Source organism: Trichosurus vulpecula, chromosome 2, assembly GCF_011100635.1.
Source record: "Trichosurus vulpecula isolate mTriVul1 chromosome 2, mTriVul1.pri, whole genome shotgun sequence".
In the NCBI taxonomy this organism is placed as follows: domain Eukaryota; kingdom Metazoa; phylum Chordata; class Mammalia; order Diprotodontia; family Phalangeridae; genus Trichosurus; species Trichosurus vulpecula.
This window is the reverse complement of record NC_050574.1, coordinates 87,882,115-87,896,906: the sequence shown is the minus strand read 5'-3', so window position 1 is coordinate 87,896,906 and position 14,792 is coordinate 87,882,115. Positions and strand designations below refer to the sequence as shown.

The 14,792-nt window shown below is 40.5% G+C and overlaps 1 protein-coding gene across 1 annotated transcript in view; it reads left to right on the top strand.

The window, feature by feature from the left end:
- Positions 1-972, top strand: part of LOC118839924 (NACHT, LRR and PYD domains-containing protein 12-like) — a 55,322-nt gene extending 54,350 nt beyond the window's left edge. Inside the window, exon 10 of the mRNA XM_036747422.1 lies at positions 604-972. Within this exon, the coding sequence (XP_036603317.1) occupies positions 604-667 (64 nt within the window). The 3' untranslated portion in view covers positions 668-972. The remainder of the gene's footprint in view (positions 1-603) is intronic.
- The last annotated feature ends 13,820 nt before the right edge of the window (positions 973-14,792 follow it).

The following is a 14,792-nucleotide window of genomic DNA, read 5'->3' as shown; positions in this document are numbered from 1 at the left end:
AATGAAGCTGAAATTCACATTAGCTGTTTTGTCTGAATTGTCACACTGTTGACTCATAATGGCTTGCAAACTCAGATATTTTTCATATACACTTGTGTGTATCCACGTTTTCCCAGCATTTGTGTACTTGGTTTTTCTGAACCCAGGCGTAGGACTGACCATCTGTCTAGGCTCAGCCTGTGAAGGGAGATTCTGTCCAGGCTGTGCTGGACCTGATCCTGATGAAGTTCATGAGGACAAGAACTTCCCCTGACTATTATTCAGGCAGTCATGAAGAGGATATTACAAGGGCAAATCTTAAATCTATTTCAGATACAACAAATGAGTTTTTTAAAAGCATTCTACAGTAGGTTCTGCACACACACGTGTACGCACATGTGCACACGCATGCACACACACACCCACACACCCACACCCACACCCACACACACACACACACACACACACAAACACACACACACCCAGAGTTACAGACACCAAAAGAGAGGAGGAAGGATGGGAGGCAGAAGTGACTAGAAGAAGGTACTTAACTGAGGATATAGATATCAGGGTTACAGGGAAATTCAGCTAGAGATTGACTAAAATGTCTTCTTGTTTTCACAGCCTCCCACAACACGGCTTCTTATTAGACTCAAAGAGGTCATCGTTCATACTAATATCAATATAATCTTTTCTCATAACTGAAGGAGAATATTGTAACCTTATGACAGCATTTTTTGACTGGGATGCTGAAGACACCGTGTAGCCCCAGTTCTACCCACTTGCTGGGCGACTTTGAACAAGTCACTTTTGCTTTACAAGCTTCAGTTTTCTTATTCATAATATGACATTACTGAACTGGGTGATGTCTACGGACCTACTGCCCATCCCATGGGCAGCCTTGAATTGGAAACCTCCTGCACTGCAGAGCCCTCCCTACTGCCACTGACATCTAGAAAGTCTCTCCTGCTCAACTTTCCTTGCTTGGAGAATGAATGTTGGAAATTTCCATAAATAAATTTTTTTACACAGTAGTGAGTGAAGGAGAGATTTATTGTGATCCTCAAGAGATGGACCACCCATGCTGGAGTGCACAGAGGGGCCAGATACAGAAGCAGAGCAAGCTTTTATAAAGATAATCATTCCTGTTCCATCCTTTCAGAGCTGGGATTGGTCCCAGCTCTTCTGGGTTACAATCTCCCATATGTTGCCATTACATATTGCTCCTTGACACGATTTCCCTCCTGGTCATGGGACACATGTGCAAATAATGAGGCTATGATTTTATGCGGGGTGTGTTAGCTACTATGCATAAAGCTAGTAAGCATGTATGCTGCAGGTCTACTTACCCTTTGCCCTACTTTTGATTACAGGCCCAGTTGAAACTAGTTTTCCTCCCTTTTAGAGAATTGTTTCTTCCTTTCCCAGTATTACTCTTTACTAATCATGTGACTCCCAGACAGTTCTTTCTGTGGAGGACAAACTTTCTATCTTTCTAAAAATGAAGAAACACAAAAGACATCTGAGGGGGGGGCCAAGATGGTGGAGTGAAACAAGTGATTTACTGGAGCTCTCTTACAAATTTTGTCAGATACCTCTAAGAAAGTGAATGTGAGTAGATTTGAAAGAGATAGAAGCTACTAGGAGACTGAGTGTGGCACATTTCCAAGCCAGGAGACTGCAGGGTTGACAGGATGAATCTGTGGGCTGTGAGCGCACTGGGCACACGGAACCGCACCCAACCACAACAAAGCGGGAGCAGCTGTGGAACTCAGCCAGTGAAACCAGGCTGGGAGAGTGCTGGGTGCTCGAAACTAAACCATATCTGAGCAGTAGCAGGAGCAGGACCAGGGCTGAAGTGGCAACTATGGCAGTGATCCCTCAGCCTCTCAGCCCAGGATGGGAGCCTGTTAGAACTACGGGAGACATTAGCACAGAGCCTGTGGCTATGAGAACAGCTACTCCTGAGGCTTTCAGCTCACAGTCTAAAGGTTTGAAACTTGCCTTCTTGAACTTCTGGGAGCCAGGATGACCAGATAAAACAGCTCTCATCCCTCCCTTCCTCACACAGAGAATATTGCCCTGGGAGAAACCCTGGAATAGAGGAGTCAAAAGTGGGGCCTCAGTAGCCTTTTAGCTCAGGAAGCTTGGGAAGCTCGGGAAATGGTCCCCTCCTGTGGTGGCAGAAGGAGACTGGTGCAGAAAGAGAGGAGTGTGAGCAGGCTCCACGTCAGCAGACCAAGGGGAGTTCCTGAGCCCCAGGGGGTGGAGCCTGCAAGCATCAATACCAGAACCCCAGACGTGCCTTCACACAGCTGGGGAAGTGGTGGACATGAGCATAGACAACTGGTGAGACCACCCATGCAGTAGCGCAGCCCTAGAGGAAGAAGCGACTTGCATGAGCCAGACCACCCCTCCCCCACACCTCACACCAGGAGCTTCAGCGTAACCCAGAAGAACTCAGAAAGACATCACCTGGCATCGACCTTGGTTCGTCAGCCAGCTCCAGCTCAGCACCAGGTGAACAAGAGCATTATATAGCCTCTAGCTGACAGCTCACAAAGCCAGTAAGCAGGCCTCCGGTTCCCAGCAAAAGAAGGTAGAAAAGGGTAAATTATATCACATGAAGAAGCACAAAAACATATTATAGTAGAAGGAAAGAAGGGAGGGAGAAAAGCAATGTTTGAGGTTTACTCTCAGCGGATTAGGTTTAAGGAGGGAATAAGATACTCTGATAAGTACAGAAATCAAACCTGTTCTACAGGCACTAGGAGGGGAAAGGGGAAAGGAAAGGGTGGTTAGAAGGGAAGGAAGAAGTAGCAAGGGAAAAAGGGTAAGATAAGGGAGGGGTGTCAATAGGGAGGGAAAATTGAAGAAAGTGGTGGTCAAAAGCAAAACTCTTTTGAGGAGTGGAAAGGAGAAGGGAGAAATAAAGGCATAAATGGGGAAAATAGGATGAAGAAAAAGACAGATAGTAATCATAACTGTGAATGCAAATGGGATGACCTCTCCCATAAAATGGAGGCCAATAGCAGAATGGATTAAAAGCCAAAATCATACAATATGTTGTTTACAAGAAACACATTTGAAACAGGGAGATACACACAGGGTAAAAGTAAAAGGCTGAAGTAGAATGTATTATGCTTCAGCTGAAGTAAAGAAAAGCAGGGGTAGCAATCCTAATCTGAGACAAAGCAAAAGCAAACATAGATCTAATTAAAAGAGATAAGAAAGGAAACTATACCTGCTAAAAGGCACCATAGACAATGGAGCAAAATCACTACTTAACATGTATGCACCGAGAGGTAAACATCCAAATTCTTAGAGGAGAAGTTAAGGGAGTTACAGGAAGAAATAGACAGCAAAACTATACTAGTGGGGGGCTTCAACCTCCCCATCTCTGAACTTGATAAATCTAACCTCAAAATAAACAAGAAAGAAGTTAAGGAAGTGAACAGAATTTTAGAAAAGATATGATAGACCTCTGGAGAAAACTGAATGGGGATAGAAAAGAATATACCTTTTTCTCAGCAGTATATGGCACATACTCAAAAATTGACCATGTACTAGAATATAAAAGCCTCACAATCTAGTGCAGAAAGGCAAAAATAGTCAGTACATCCCTTTCAGATCATGATGCAATAAAAATTATTTGTAATAAGGGACCATGGAAAGATCAATAAAAAATTAATTGGAAACTAAATAATCTAATCCTAAAGAATGAGTAGGTCAAAGAACAAATCATAGAAACCATTAATAACTTCATTCAAGAGAATAATGAGATAACATACCAAAACTTACAGGATGCAGCAAAAGCAGTTCTTAGAGGAAGTTTTATACCTCTAAATGCTTACAGGAATGAAATAGAGAAAAAGGAAATCAATGAATTGGGCATGCAACTGAAAAGCTAGAAAAAGAACAAATTGAAAATTCTCAATTAAATACCAAATTAGAAATACTGAAAAGCAAAGACATTAATAAAATTGAAATCAAGAAAACTATTGAACTAATAAAAACCAATACAATTGATAAACCTTTGGTGAATTTGATTTAAAAAAAAATTACCAGTATCAAAAATGAAAAGGGTAAATTTATGTCCAATGAAGAGGAAATTAAAAGAATAATTAGGAATTATTTTGCCCAATTGTATGTCCATAAATTTGGCAATGTTAGGGAAATGGAAGAATATTTACAAAAGTATAAATTGCCCAGGTTAACAGAAGAAGTAAAATACCTAAATAACCCCATCTCAGAAGAAGATTGAGCAAGCCATCAATGAGCTCCCTAGGAAAAAATCTCCAGAGGCAGGTGAATTTACATGTGAATTCTATCAAACATTTAAAGAACAATTAATTCCTATATTTTATAGACTATTTGGGAAAATAGGTGAAGAAGGAGTCCTACCAAATACTTTTTATGACACAGATATGGTACTGATACCTAAACCAGGAAGAGTCAAAATAGAAAAGGAAAATTATAAACCAATTTCCCTAATGAATATTGATGTAAAAATTTTAAATAAAACATTAGCAAAAAGATTGAAGCAACTTATCACGAGAATAATACACTATGACCATGTAGGATTTATTCCAGGAATGCAAGGCTGGTTCAATATTAGGAAAACTATCAGCATAATTGATCATAACAACAGAACTAGCAGAAATCATATGATTATCTCAGTAGATGCAGAAAAAGCTTTTGCCAAAATACAATGCCCATTCCTATTAATAACACTAGGAAACATAGGAATAAATAGAATCTTCCTTAAAATTAGAAATAGCATCCACCTAAAACCATCAGCAGGCATTATATATAATACACATAAGTTAGATGCATTCCCAACAATATCGGAGGTGAAACAAGGATGTCCATTATCACCACTGTTACTCAACATGGTATTAGAAATGTTAGCTTTAGCAAGAAGAGAAGAAAAGGAAATTAGAGAAATTAGAATAGGCAAAGAAGAAACTAAGTTATCACTCTTTGCAGATGATATGATTGTTTAGACAATCCTAGTGAATCAAGTAGAAAACTGCTTGAAATAATAAATAACTTTAGCAAAGTTGCAGGATATAAAATAAACCCATATAAATCCTTGGCATTCCTATGTCTTACTAACAAAGCCCAACAGCAAGAGATAGAAGAAGAAATTACATTTAAAGTTACTGTAGACACTATACAATATTTGGGAGTCTACCTGCCAAGACAAACCCAGAACTTATACGAACACAATTACAAGACACTTTTCACACAAATAAAGTCAGATCTAAATAAATGGAAAAAATCAGTTGCTCATCATTAGGCTGAGCTAATATAATAAAAATGACCATTTTACCTAAATTATTTACTTATTCAGTGCCATACCAATCAAACTACCAAAAAACTATTTTACAGAGCTGGATAAAATAATAACAAAATTCATCTGGAAGAACAAAAGATCTAGAATGTCAAGGAAAGTAATGAAAAGAAATGCTAGGGAAGGTGGCCTAGCCATACCAGATATTAAACTGTACTATAAAGCAGCAGTCATCCAAACTACCTGGTACAGGTTAAGAAACAAAGTCGTGGATCTGTGGAATAGGATAGGTACACAAGACATAGTAGTCAATGACTATAGCAATCTATTCTGGTAAACCCAAAGAATCCAGCTTCTGGGTTAAGAATTCACTATTTCACAAAAACTGCTGGAAAAAATGGAAAATAGTATGGTGGAAATTGGACATAGACCAATATCTTACACCGTATACCAAAATAAAGTCAAAATGGGTTCATGATTTAGGAATAAAGAATGATACTGTAAGCAATTTGAGAGAGCAAGGAATAGTTTACCTGTCAGATTTATGGGAAAGGGAAGAATTCATGACCAAATGAGATAGAGAGCATTCCAAAATGCAAAATGGATAATTTTGATTATTTTAAATTGAAAAGTTTTTGTACAAACAAAGCCAATGCAACAAAGATTAGGAGAGAAGCAGAAAATTGGGAAGCAATCTTATAACCAGTGTCTCTGATAAAGGCCTCATCTCTAAAATATACAGGGAATTGAGTCAAATTTATAGGAATACAAGTCATTCCCCATTTGAGAAATGGTCAAAGGAAATGAACAGGCAGTTTTCAGAGGAAGAAATGAAAGATATATATAGTCATATGAAAAATATGCTCTAAATCACTATTGATTAGATATGCAAATCAAAACAACTCTTAGGTACCACATTTCTCCTGTCAGATTGGCTAACATGACAAAACAGGAAAATGATAAATGCTGGAGAGGATATGGGAAAATTGGAACATTGTTACACTGCTGGTGGAGTTGTGAACTCATCCAGCCATTCTGGAGAGCAATTTGGAACTATGTTCAAAGAGCTATAAAAATGTGCATACCCTTTGATCCAGCAATACCACTTCTAGGGCTGTATCCCAAAGATATCACACAAGTGGGAAATGGATCAATATGTAGAAAAATATTTATAGCAGCTATTTTGTGGTGGCAAAGTATTGGAAATCAAGGGGATGCCCATCAATTGGGGAATGGCTAAACAAATTGTGGTTTATGAATGTTATAGAATACTATTGTGCTACAAGAAATGAGGAGCAGACAGACTTCATTATAACTTGGAAAGACTTATATGAACTGATGCTGGGCGAGGGGAGTAGATCTAGGAGAACACTGTACACGATTACAGACACATAGTATCTGTAAGGACTCACTTGGCTCTTCTCATCAATGCAAGGTTCAAAGACAGCTCCAAAAGACTCATGATGGAAAAAGCTAGGCACATCCAGAGAAAGAATTATGGAGTCTAAGTACAGATTGAGGCAAACTATTTGCTCTCTTTTTTTTCTCCTTCTTTTTTGATTTCGTTTCTTCTTTCTCATGATTCATTCCATTGGTTATAATTCTTCGTTACAACTGGAATATTATGTAAACAAGTTTAATGCAAAGGTATATGTAGAACTGATATCAGATTACGTGCTGTCTTGGGAGTATAGGGGAGAGGAGAGGGAGGGAGAAAAAATTTGGAACTCAAAAACTTGTGGAACTGAGTGTTGTAAACTAAAAATAAAAAATAAATTAATAAAAAAAATAAAAAAAAAGAAACACAAAAGACCACTCCTGCTACTGAAGACTGAAGAAAACCCACCATTCCAAGTCAGAGGTTGCCTGAGATTAGAGGCCTCCACTTCAGGGCTCTCTCGAATACCATTTCCAAGGACCTTCTTGCATCTTCCCTGATCTATATAGTACACTGAATAAGAGGTATCTCTCCTCCTATAATGATAAATTACTGCCTGTCATTGTCCTTATCCCTGTGGTTCAGATTCACTCTGCTGAGCTGGAAACCCCCTTCCTAGAGTAGACCTCATGCTCAGCCCTTCCCATCTTAGCCCTGCCCTCACTCATTTTCTGGTCACTTTCATCCTCCATTTTCTGCATCACCCTCTGGAATCTATTGGTACCAAATTCCCTTTTATCATAGATATTTTCCTTTCATACTCTTCATTTTCTGGCAGTCAAACGAACTTGGATTTCTCTCCAAAAACACTTCATCCCTCAACATCATCTCCAGTGCTGGATGATCCTTCTCTCAAACCCTGTGATAGCCAGAGATGCCATTTTTCAGACCCTCACTCAGAAGCCTCTCCTCCTTTGAGGTTCACGTTGCCTGTCTATCACACTGTCTGATTCTTTTTTTCTGGTAATCTGGCCTCTGAGTTATTCTCCCTTCTTTCTCTAGGAGTTCAGTATCTTGCTAACAGGCTTCTCCACAAAATTCCTTATGATGAAGTAGTAGCGAAGAGCTGAGAACTCTTAACCTGCCTCCTTAGTAAAATGTCTGCCAATTAGGAATGCCTTGCTTTTGCCAGGGCGGGTCCAAGTATTGTCCTCTCAGGCCACTCAGAAGGAAGACTCACCTAGTTTTAAAAAGTCTTGTTGGCCCTCACTCTGGGTCTTTGAGTTTTCTTGGCAAGGATATTGGAGTGGTTCATCATTTCCTTCTCCAGTTCATTTTACAGATGAGGAAACAGTCAAACGGGGCTAAGTGAATTACTCAGGGCCGCACACGCCTCGTAAATGAGTCCAGAGTTGAACTCAGGAACGTGAGTCTTCCTGACTCCAGACCTGGCAATCTTTCCACTGCCCCACCAGCTGCCATTTTCTTCACCCTTACTGGTGATTTACATATTTCAACCTTTTAAGGGACTTTCATTCCATCCTTCCCTTGTGGTGTGGGGAAGAGGGTTTATATGAGCTAGGACTCAGCCTGAGCTTGGGAAAGTGGTAGTCCTCAGAGGGCAGGAGCACAAATGAAGTCATTGAGCCTCATCATTTTATTTTGTGTGGGTTAGTTATGTTAAAAGCTATCTCACTGGGGCTTTAGTAGACACCATCCATGCCCTCCAAAAGCCAACAGGGCAGGGGCACAGCCTCACTGTCCCCCTTTCCCTCGACTGGAGCCTTCACATACCCTTACTATTAGTCTTCTCTCTGCTCTGGGTCTCTAAACCAGAACTGGGAGTAATGAAATGATGAGTTAGACAGATCTTAGCCCAGTGTATGAAAAAGTTTACAGCTTCCAGGTCTTCCCCTCTGAGACTAAGCAAAACAGAAATAATGTCTGTGTCTTCGGGCACTTGAAATGCTCTTATTCCCCTGCTTTCTCCCACGAGAGACACCTACTTACCTGGTCTAGGGAGGCAATGAGGAAATGTAATAGAGCCTTTTTTGTGTTTATCCATGGACGCTTGTTTAATATCCACTGCTCTAACAGGTGCTTAAAGAGAAGATTATCTCCCAGGGCTGATAACTTGATCCCATTTGTCCCCCAAATTCCTCCCTCCACTGGCTTTGGCTTGCCGTAATGTGGCTTCCCTTCTTCTCCATTCTGAAATTTCTGCCTTTAAAGTAATTTCTTTGCATTAGTCTCCAACGATGAGGATATCTGTAAAGGCCTGGCACCCTATAGTGGAAAGAGCACCTGAGTTCACATCCCAGTTCTTCCAATTGTTCAGGGTCACATCCCTAGTAAGACTTTTCTCCCAGGGTCTCTGAGATAATTTCTAGTCCACATACTTATTTGACATAGGACAAAACCCTCAATCTTCTCCACACCTCTAAATCTAGAATAAGGCATAAAAAGAAAATAATGAAGATAGGTCTGTAGACCTCTCCTTTGGCAGTTGTGGTTGCCTTGTGCCCAGGAGTGAAGACTGGAGTCTACATTTGCCAAAGCCTGTTCCCCTGGAGCTAAAGACAGTGTGCCTTGTGCCAGGGATGAAAGAGATCCTGAGAACATTTGCAGGTAACAGATGCTAGGGATATGGGCTTAAGAGGGAGTAGAAATGGTTCACATTAGAAAAGTGAAATGGGCTTGGACCTTAAGAATATGCTTAGAAATTCTGTTATTCCACACTCATCTGGTCCTCTCCTCCCTTCCTGGGCTCCTTAGTGCCTATAACCAATTGCCATATTAGTGTCTCAGAAAAAAAAATCCTGTCCTCCCTCCTTCCCCTGCCTCTTTCCATATGCCAATACTCCAGTGTCTCACTCAAGACTTCCCCCCCAGCCCAAGTTGTCCTTGATCCAAACAGCTGATGCCTACGTTATATTGTCTGAGGACAGTTAAAGTGTGAACTACAGAGAGAACGTGCTGGATCTACTGCCAATCCAGAGTGATTTTATCTGAGAGACTTTAAGAGCCTGTTTTGGGGCAGAGACTAGTGAGAAATAGAGATGGAATCCAGAGTGGAGTGAGGGCTGGGTGTATGTAAGCAATCTGTGGGTTGTAAAAATGAGGTCTGTTTGTCACCCCAGTATGGATTCTGGGTTGTAAGACCCAGGAAGGGAAATGTATATAGGCTGGGCCTGATTAATATCCTTTCCGGTCACTACCCCCCCACCTCCATCAAGTGGGGATCTCTATGGGGCTCAGACTGGCCCCCTTTTTAAACATTAATTAATTTATCTTTAGTTTTCAACATTTACTTCCATAAGATTTTGAGTTTTAAATTTTCTTTCCCTCCCTCTTGACCTCCTCCACAAAATGGCATGCAATCTGATATAGACTCTACATATACATTCATATTAAATATTTTCACATTAGTAATGTTGTAAAGAAGAATTAGAACCAATGGGAGGAACGATGAGAAAGAAGGAACAATACAAAACAACAAAAGAAAAGGAAAGCAAATCAGCATTCAAACTCTAAAATTCTTTCTCTGGATGTGGATAGCATTTTTCATCATTAGTCTTTTGGAGTTGGCTTGGATCCTTCCATTGCTAAGAAAGGGTAAGTCTGTCAGGTCTGTCATTGCACAATGTGGCTATTACCATGTACAATATTCTCTCAGATCTGCTCATTTCACTCTGTATCAGTTCATATAAGTCTTTCCAGGTTTTTCTGATTTCTACCTGCTCATGATTTCTTATAGCTCAATAGTATTCCATTATAATCATATACTACAACTTGTTCAGCCATTTCCTAATTGATGTGCATCCTCTCAGTTTCCACTTCTTGACCACCACAAAAAGAGCTGCTACAAATATTTTTGTATATGTGGTTCCTTTTTCCATTTGTATGATCTCTTTGGAATACAGCTGTGTGGGATGAAAAACCCTCACCAATTAAAAAAATTAATTTTTAATAAAGAGCCATCTCAGGGTGGGAACAGAAATAAAATTTCATTCGATTCTCATGAGAATAGGGCGTCCTCTGCCTGAACAGATCTAGCAAGGAAGGCAGAGGCACAAGGAACAAAGCACCAATAATTATACCTAATTATTATACCTAATTATACCAAGAGGATTCCTGACCACATCTGACCCTTCTCACCATTGGCTGGGAGGTGGGCTTACAGTCTGAGTGTGAAAAGCTAGACAAAGAACCAGGAAATCAAGGCACAGAAACTCTAATTCCCATTCCCTTAGTTAATGATTACAACAGAGGAGACATCTATAAATTTGAAGAAGGAGAATAGGATAAGGGAAGGGGGAGACCCTCTCCATTCTTTTACAGTACTTTTACAGTAAAGGAAAGCAGGTCACAGCGACCCTATTCTTACTTAGCAAATCTTTAAACCAGAACCAGAAGAAAGAACAAAAAGTTTCAGGGTAAAAAAAATGAAACTTTCCCAGAGGCTGAGCAATCAGACTCTCACAGCCTCAGCAGAATTTTCCACTTCCCTATTTCCCTATTTCTTGATTTTTAAACATTTCTAAGTATAGATATGAATAGACACAAATATATATTTATACATATATATTCCCTGCGAAGTCTGCACATTTTATTTTCTCACTACCTCACACACAGCCTTAGAAGTGGTATTGCTGGGTCAAAGGGTGCGCATGTTTTTTTTTTTCATGCTTCACTTTGGTTTATTTTTACAAAACATGATTTTCACAAGAGTTTGAATTACAAATTTTCTCCTCATTTCTACCCTCTCCCCCACTCCAAGGTGGCGTATATTCTGGTTGCCCTGTTCCCCAGCCCTCCCTTCTGTCACCCCACTCCCCTCCCATCCCCTTTTCCCTTTCTTTCTTGTAGGGCAAGATAAATTTCTACACCCCATTGCCTGTGTATCTTATTTTCTAGTTGCATGCAAAAACTTTTTTTTTTGTTTTTGAACATGTTTTTAAAACTTTGAGTTCCAAATTCTCTCCCCTCTTCCCTTCCCACCCACCCTCACTAAGAAGTCAAGCAATTCAACATAGTCCACATGCGTATCATTATGTATAACCCTTCCACAATACTCATGTTGTGAAAGACTAACTATATTTTGCTCCTTCCCAACCCATCCCCCTTTATTGAATTTTCTCCCTTGACCCTGTCCCCTTTTGAAAGTGTTTGTTTTTGATTACCTCCACCCCCATCTGCCCTCCCTTATATCATCCCCCCTTTTTTATCTTCTTCCTCCTTTTTTCCTGTGGGGTAAGTTACCCAATTGAGTGTGTATGGTATTCCCTCCTCAGGTCAAATCTGATGAGAGCAAGATTCACTCATTCCCCCTCACCTGACTTCTTTTCCCTTCCTATAGAACTGCTTTTTCTTGCCACTTTTATGCGAGATAATTTACCCCATTCTATCTCTTCCTATCTACCTCTCTCAATATATTCGTCTCTCATCCCTTAATTTTATTTTATTTCTTTTAGATATCTTTCCTTCATCTTCACCTCACCCTGTGCCCCCCCTCTCTATATATACACATACATATATACATACATACACACTCACATATATATACATAAACATATATATATGTGTGTGTGTGTATATACATACACACACACACACACACACACACATATATATATATATATATATATATATATGAACATTCCCATGAACATTCCCTTCAGCTATCCTAATACTGAGGTCTCATGAATCATACACATCATCTTTCCATGTAGGAATGCAAGCAAAACAGTTCAACTTTAGTAAGTCCCTTGCAATTTCTGTTTCTTGATTACCTTTTCATGCTTCTCTTGATTCTTGTATTTGAAAGTCAAATTTTCTATTCAGTTCTGGTCTTTTCACTGAGAAAGCTTGAAAGTCCTCTATTTTATTGAAAGTCCATATTTTGCCTTGGAGCATGATACTCAGTTTTGCTGGGTAGGTGATTCTTGGTTTTAATCCTAGCTCCATTGACCTCCGGAATATCGTATTCCAAGCCCTTCCATCTCTTAAGGTAAAGGCTGCTAGATCTTGGGTTATTCTGATTGAGTTTCCACAATACTCAAATTGTTTTTTTTCTGGCTGCTTGCAGTATTTTCTCCTTGATCTGGGAGCTCTGGAATTTGGTGACAATATTCCTAGGAGATTTCTTTTTGGGATCTATTTGAGGAGGCAATTGGTGGATTCTTTCAATTTCTATTTTGCCCTGTGGCTCTAGAATATCAGAGCAGTTCTCCTTGATAATGTCTTGAAAGATGATATCTAGGCTCTTTTTTTGATCATGGCTTTCAGGTAGTCCAATAATTTTTAATTTATCTCTCCTGGATCTATTTTCCAGGTCAGTGGTTTTTCCAATGAGATATTTCACATTGTCTTCCATCTTTTCATTCCTTTGTTTCTGTTTTATAATATCTTGATTTCTCATCAAGTCACTAGCTTCCACTTGCTCCAATCTCATTTTTAAGGTAGTATTTTCTTCAGTGGTCTTTTGGACCTCCTTTTCCATTTGTCGAATTCTGCCTTTTGAGGCATTCTTCTCCTCGTTGGCTTTTTGGAGCTCTTTTGCCATTTGAGTTAGTCTATTTTTTAAGGTGTTGTTTTCTTCAGTGTATTTTTCAGCATTTTTTTGGGTCTCCTTTAGCAAGTCATTGACTTGTTTTTCATGGTTTTCTCACATCATTCTTATTTCTCTTCCCAATTTTTCCTCTACTTCTCTAACTTGCTTTTCCAAATCCTTTTTGAGCTCTTCCATGGCCTGAGACCAGTTCATGCTTTTCTTGGAGGCTTTTGTTGTAGGCTCTATGACTTTGTTGACTTCTTCTGTCTGTATGTTTTGGTCTTCTTTGTCACCAAAGAAAGAATCTAAAGTCTGAGACTGAATCTGGGTGTGTTTTCGCTGCCTGGCCATATTCCCAACCAACTAACTTGACCCTTGAGTTTTTCAGTGGCGTATGACTGATTGTAGACTAAAAAGTTCTATGTTCCACGTTTGGGGGGGATGTGCCAGCTCTGCCACACCAGCACTCCTCCTGCCCCAAGAACCCCCAACCCAGACTGGGCTTAGAGATTCAGCAGGCTGTGCACCCCTGCTCTGATCTGCCACTTAATTCCTCCCACCAGGTGGGCCTAGGGCCGGAAGCAACTGCAGCTGTAGCTGCCCTACCACCATTGCCCCTGGGGCGGTAACCAAACCACGAACTCCTTCCACTCCCTCAGCTTTTCCCACTAACCTTCTCTGTTGTCTTTGGTGTTTGTGGATTGAGAAGTCTGGTAACTGCTGCAGCTCACTGATTCAGGGCACTAGGGCACACTCTGCCCAGCTCCTGGTCTGGTTGGTCTGCGCCGCTCATGCTGGGCTCTGCTGTGCTCCACTCTGCTCTGCTCTCAGCTCCGTGTGGGATAGACCTCACCCAGAGACCATCCAGGCTGTCCTCGGCTGGAGCCCTGCTTCACTCTGCTCTTTTGTGCGTTCTGCAGTTCTAGAATTGGTTCAGAGCCATTTTTTATAGGTTTTTGGAGGGACTCGGCAGGGAGCTCATGCTAGTCCCTGTTTTTCAGCCGCCATCTTGGCTCCGCCCCTAAATGAGTGATTTTTATAGTGGATCCCAGGACAAAAATGCTTGTAAGATAAATGCCTGAGTCCATGATTGTACAGTGGGCTCATGGGGATCATGTATACAAACACCTTTAATCAGTATTGGCATTTAAGTGCCCTCATGAGGACTCTGCTGACCAGACTGGTTTTCTTGTTGGAGTTCAGACATGTTCCAGATACAAAAAATAAAAAGAGACAAAACACACTGAAACACCAAACCACCCTCAGAGACTGAATCCTCTTAGAAAGGTGCTATTATTGGTCAGTTTTCAACTGTTTCTCTTCATACCAGGCTGGAGCCGATACGGCAAATATTACAGGAAAAATAGTAAATTCTTAACTTATTCCATCTTCAAAGTTGGAAAAATCAGACCGTTACTAAAATAAGCAATTTCTCAATTTTGTTACAGCAGCTGGGGTCCACAGCAGCCACAGAGCCATGGGGCAGGCGTGTTGGAACATGGGAAGTCCACAGATAGAAGAAAACTCACTTGGAATGGGCACAGTCCAGTTCAGCTGAACACAGGTTCAGGTTAAGGCAGCGTTCC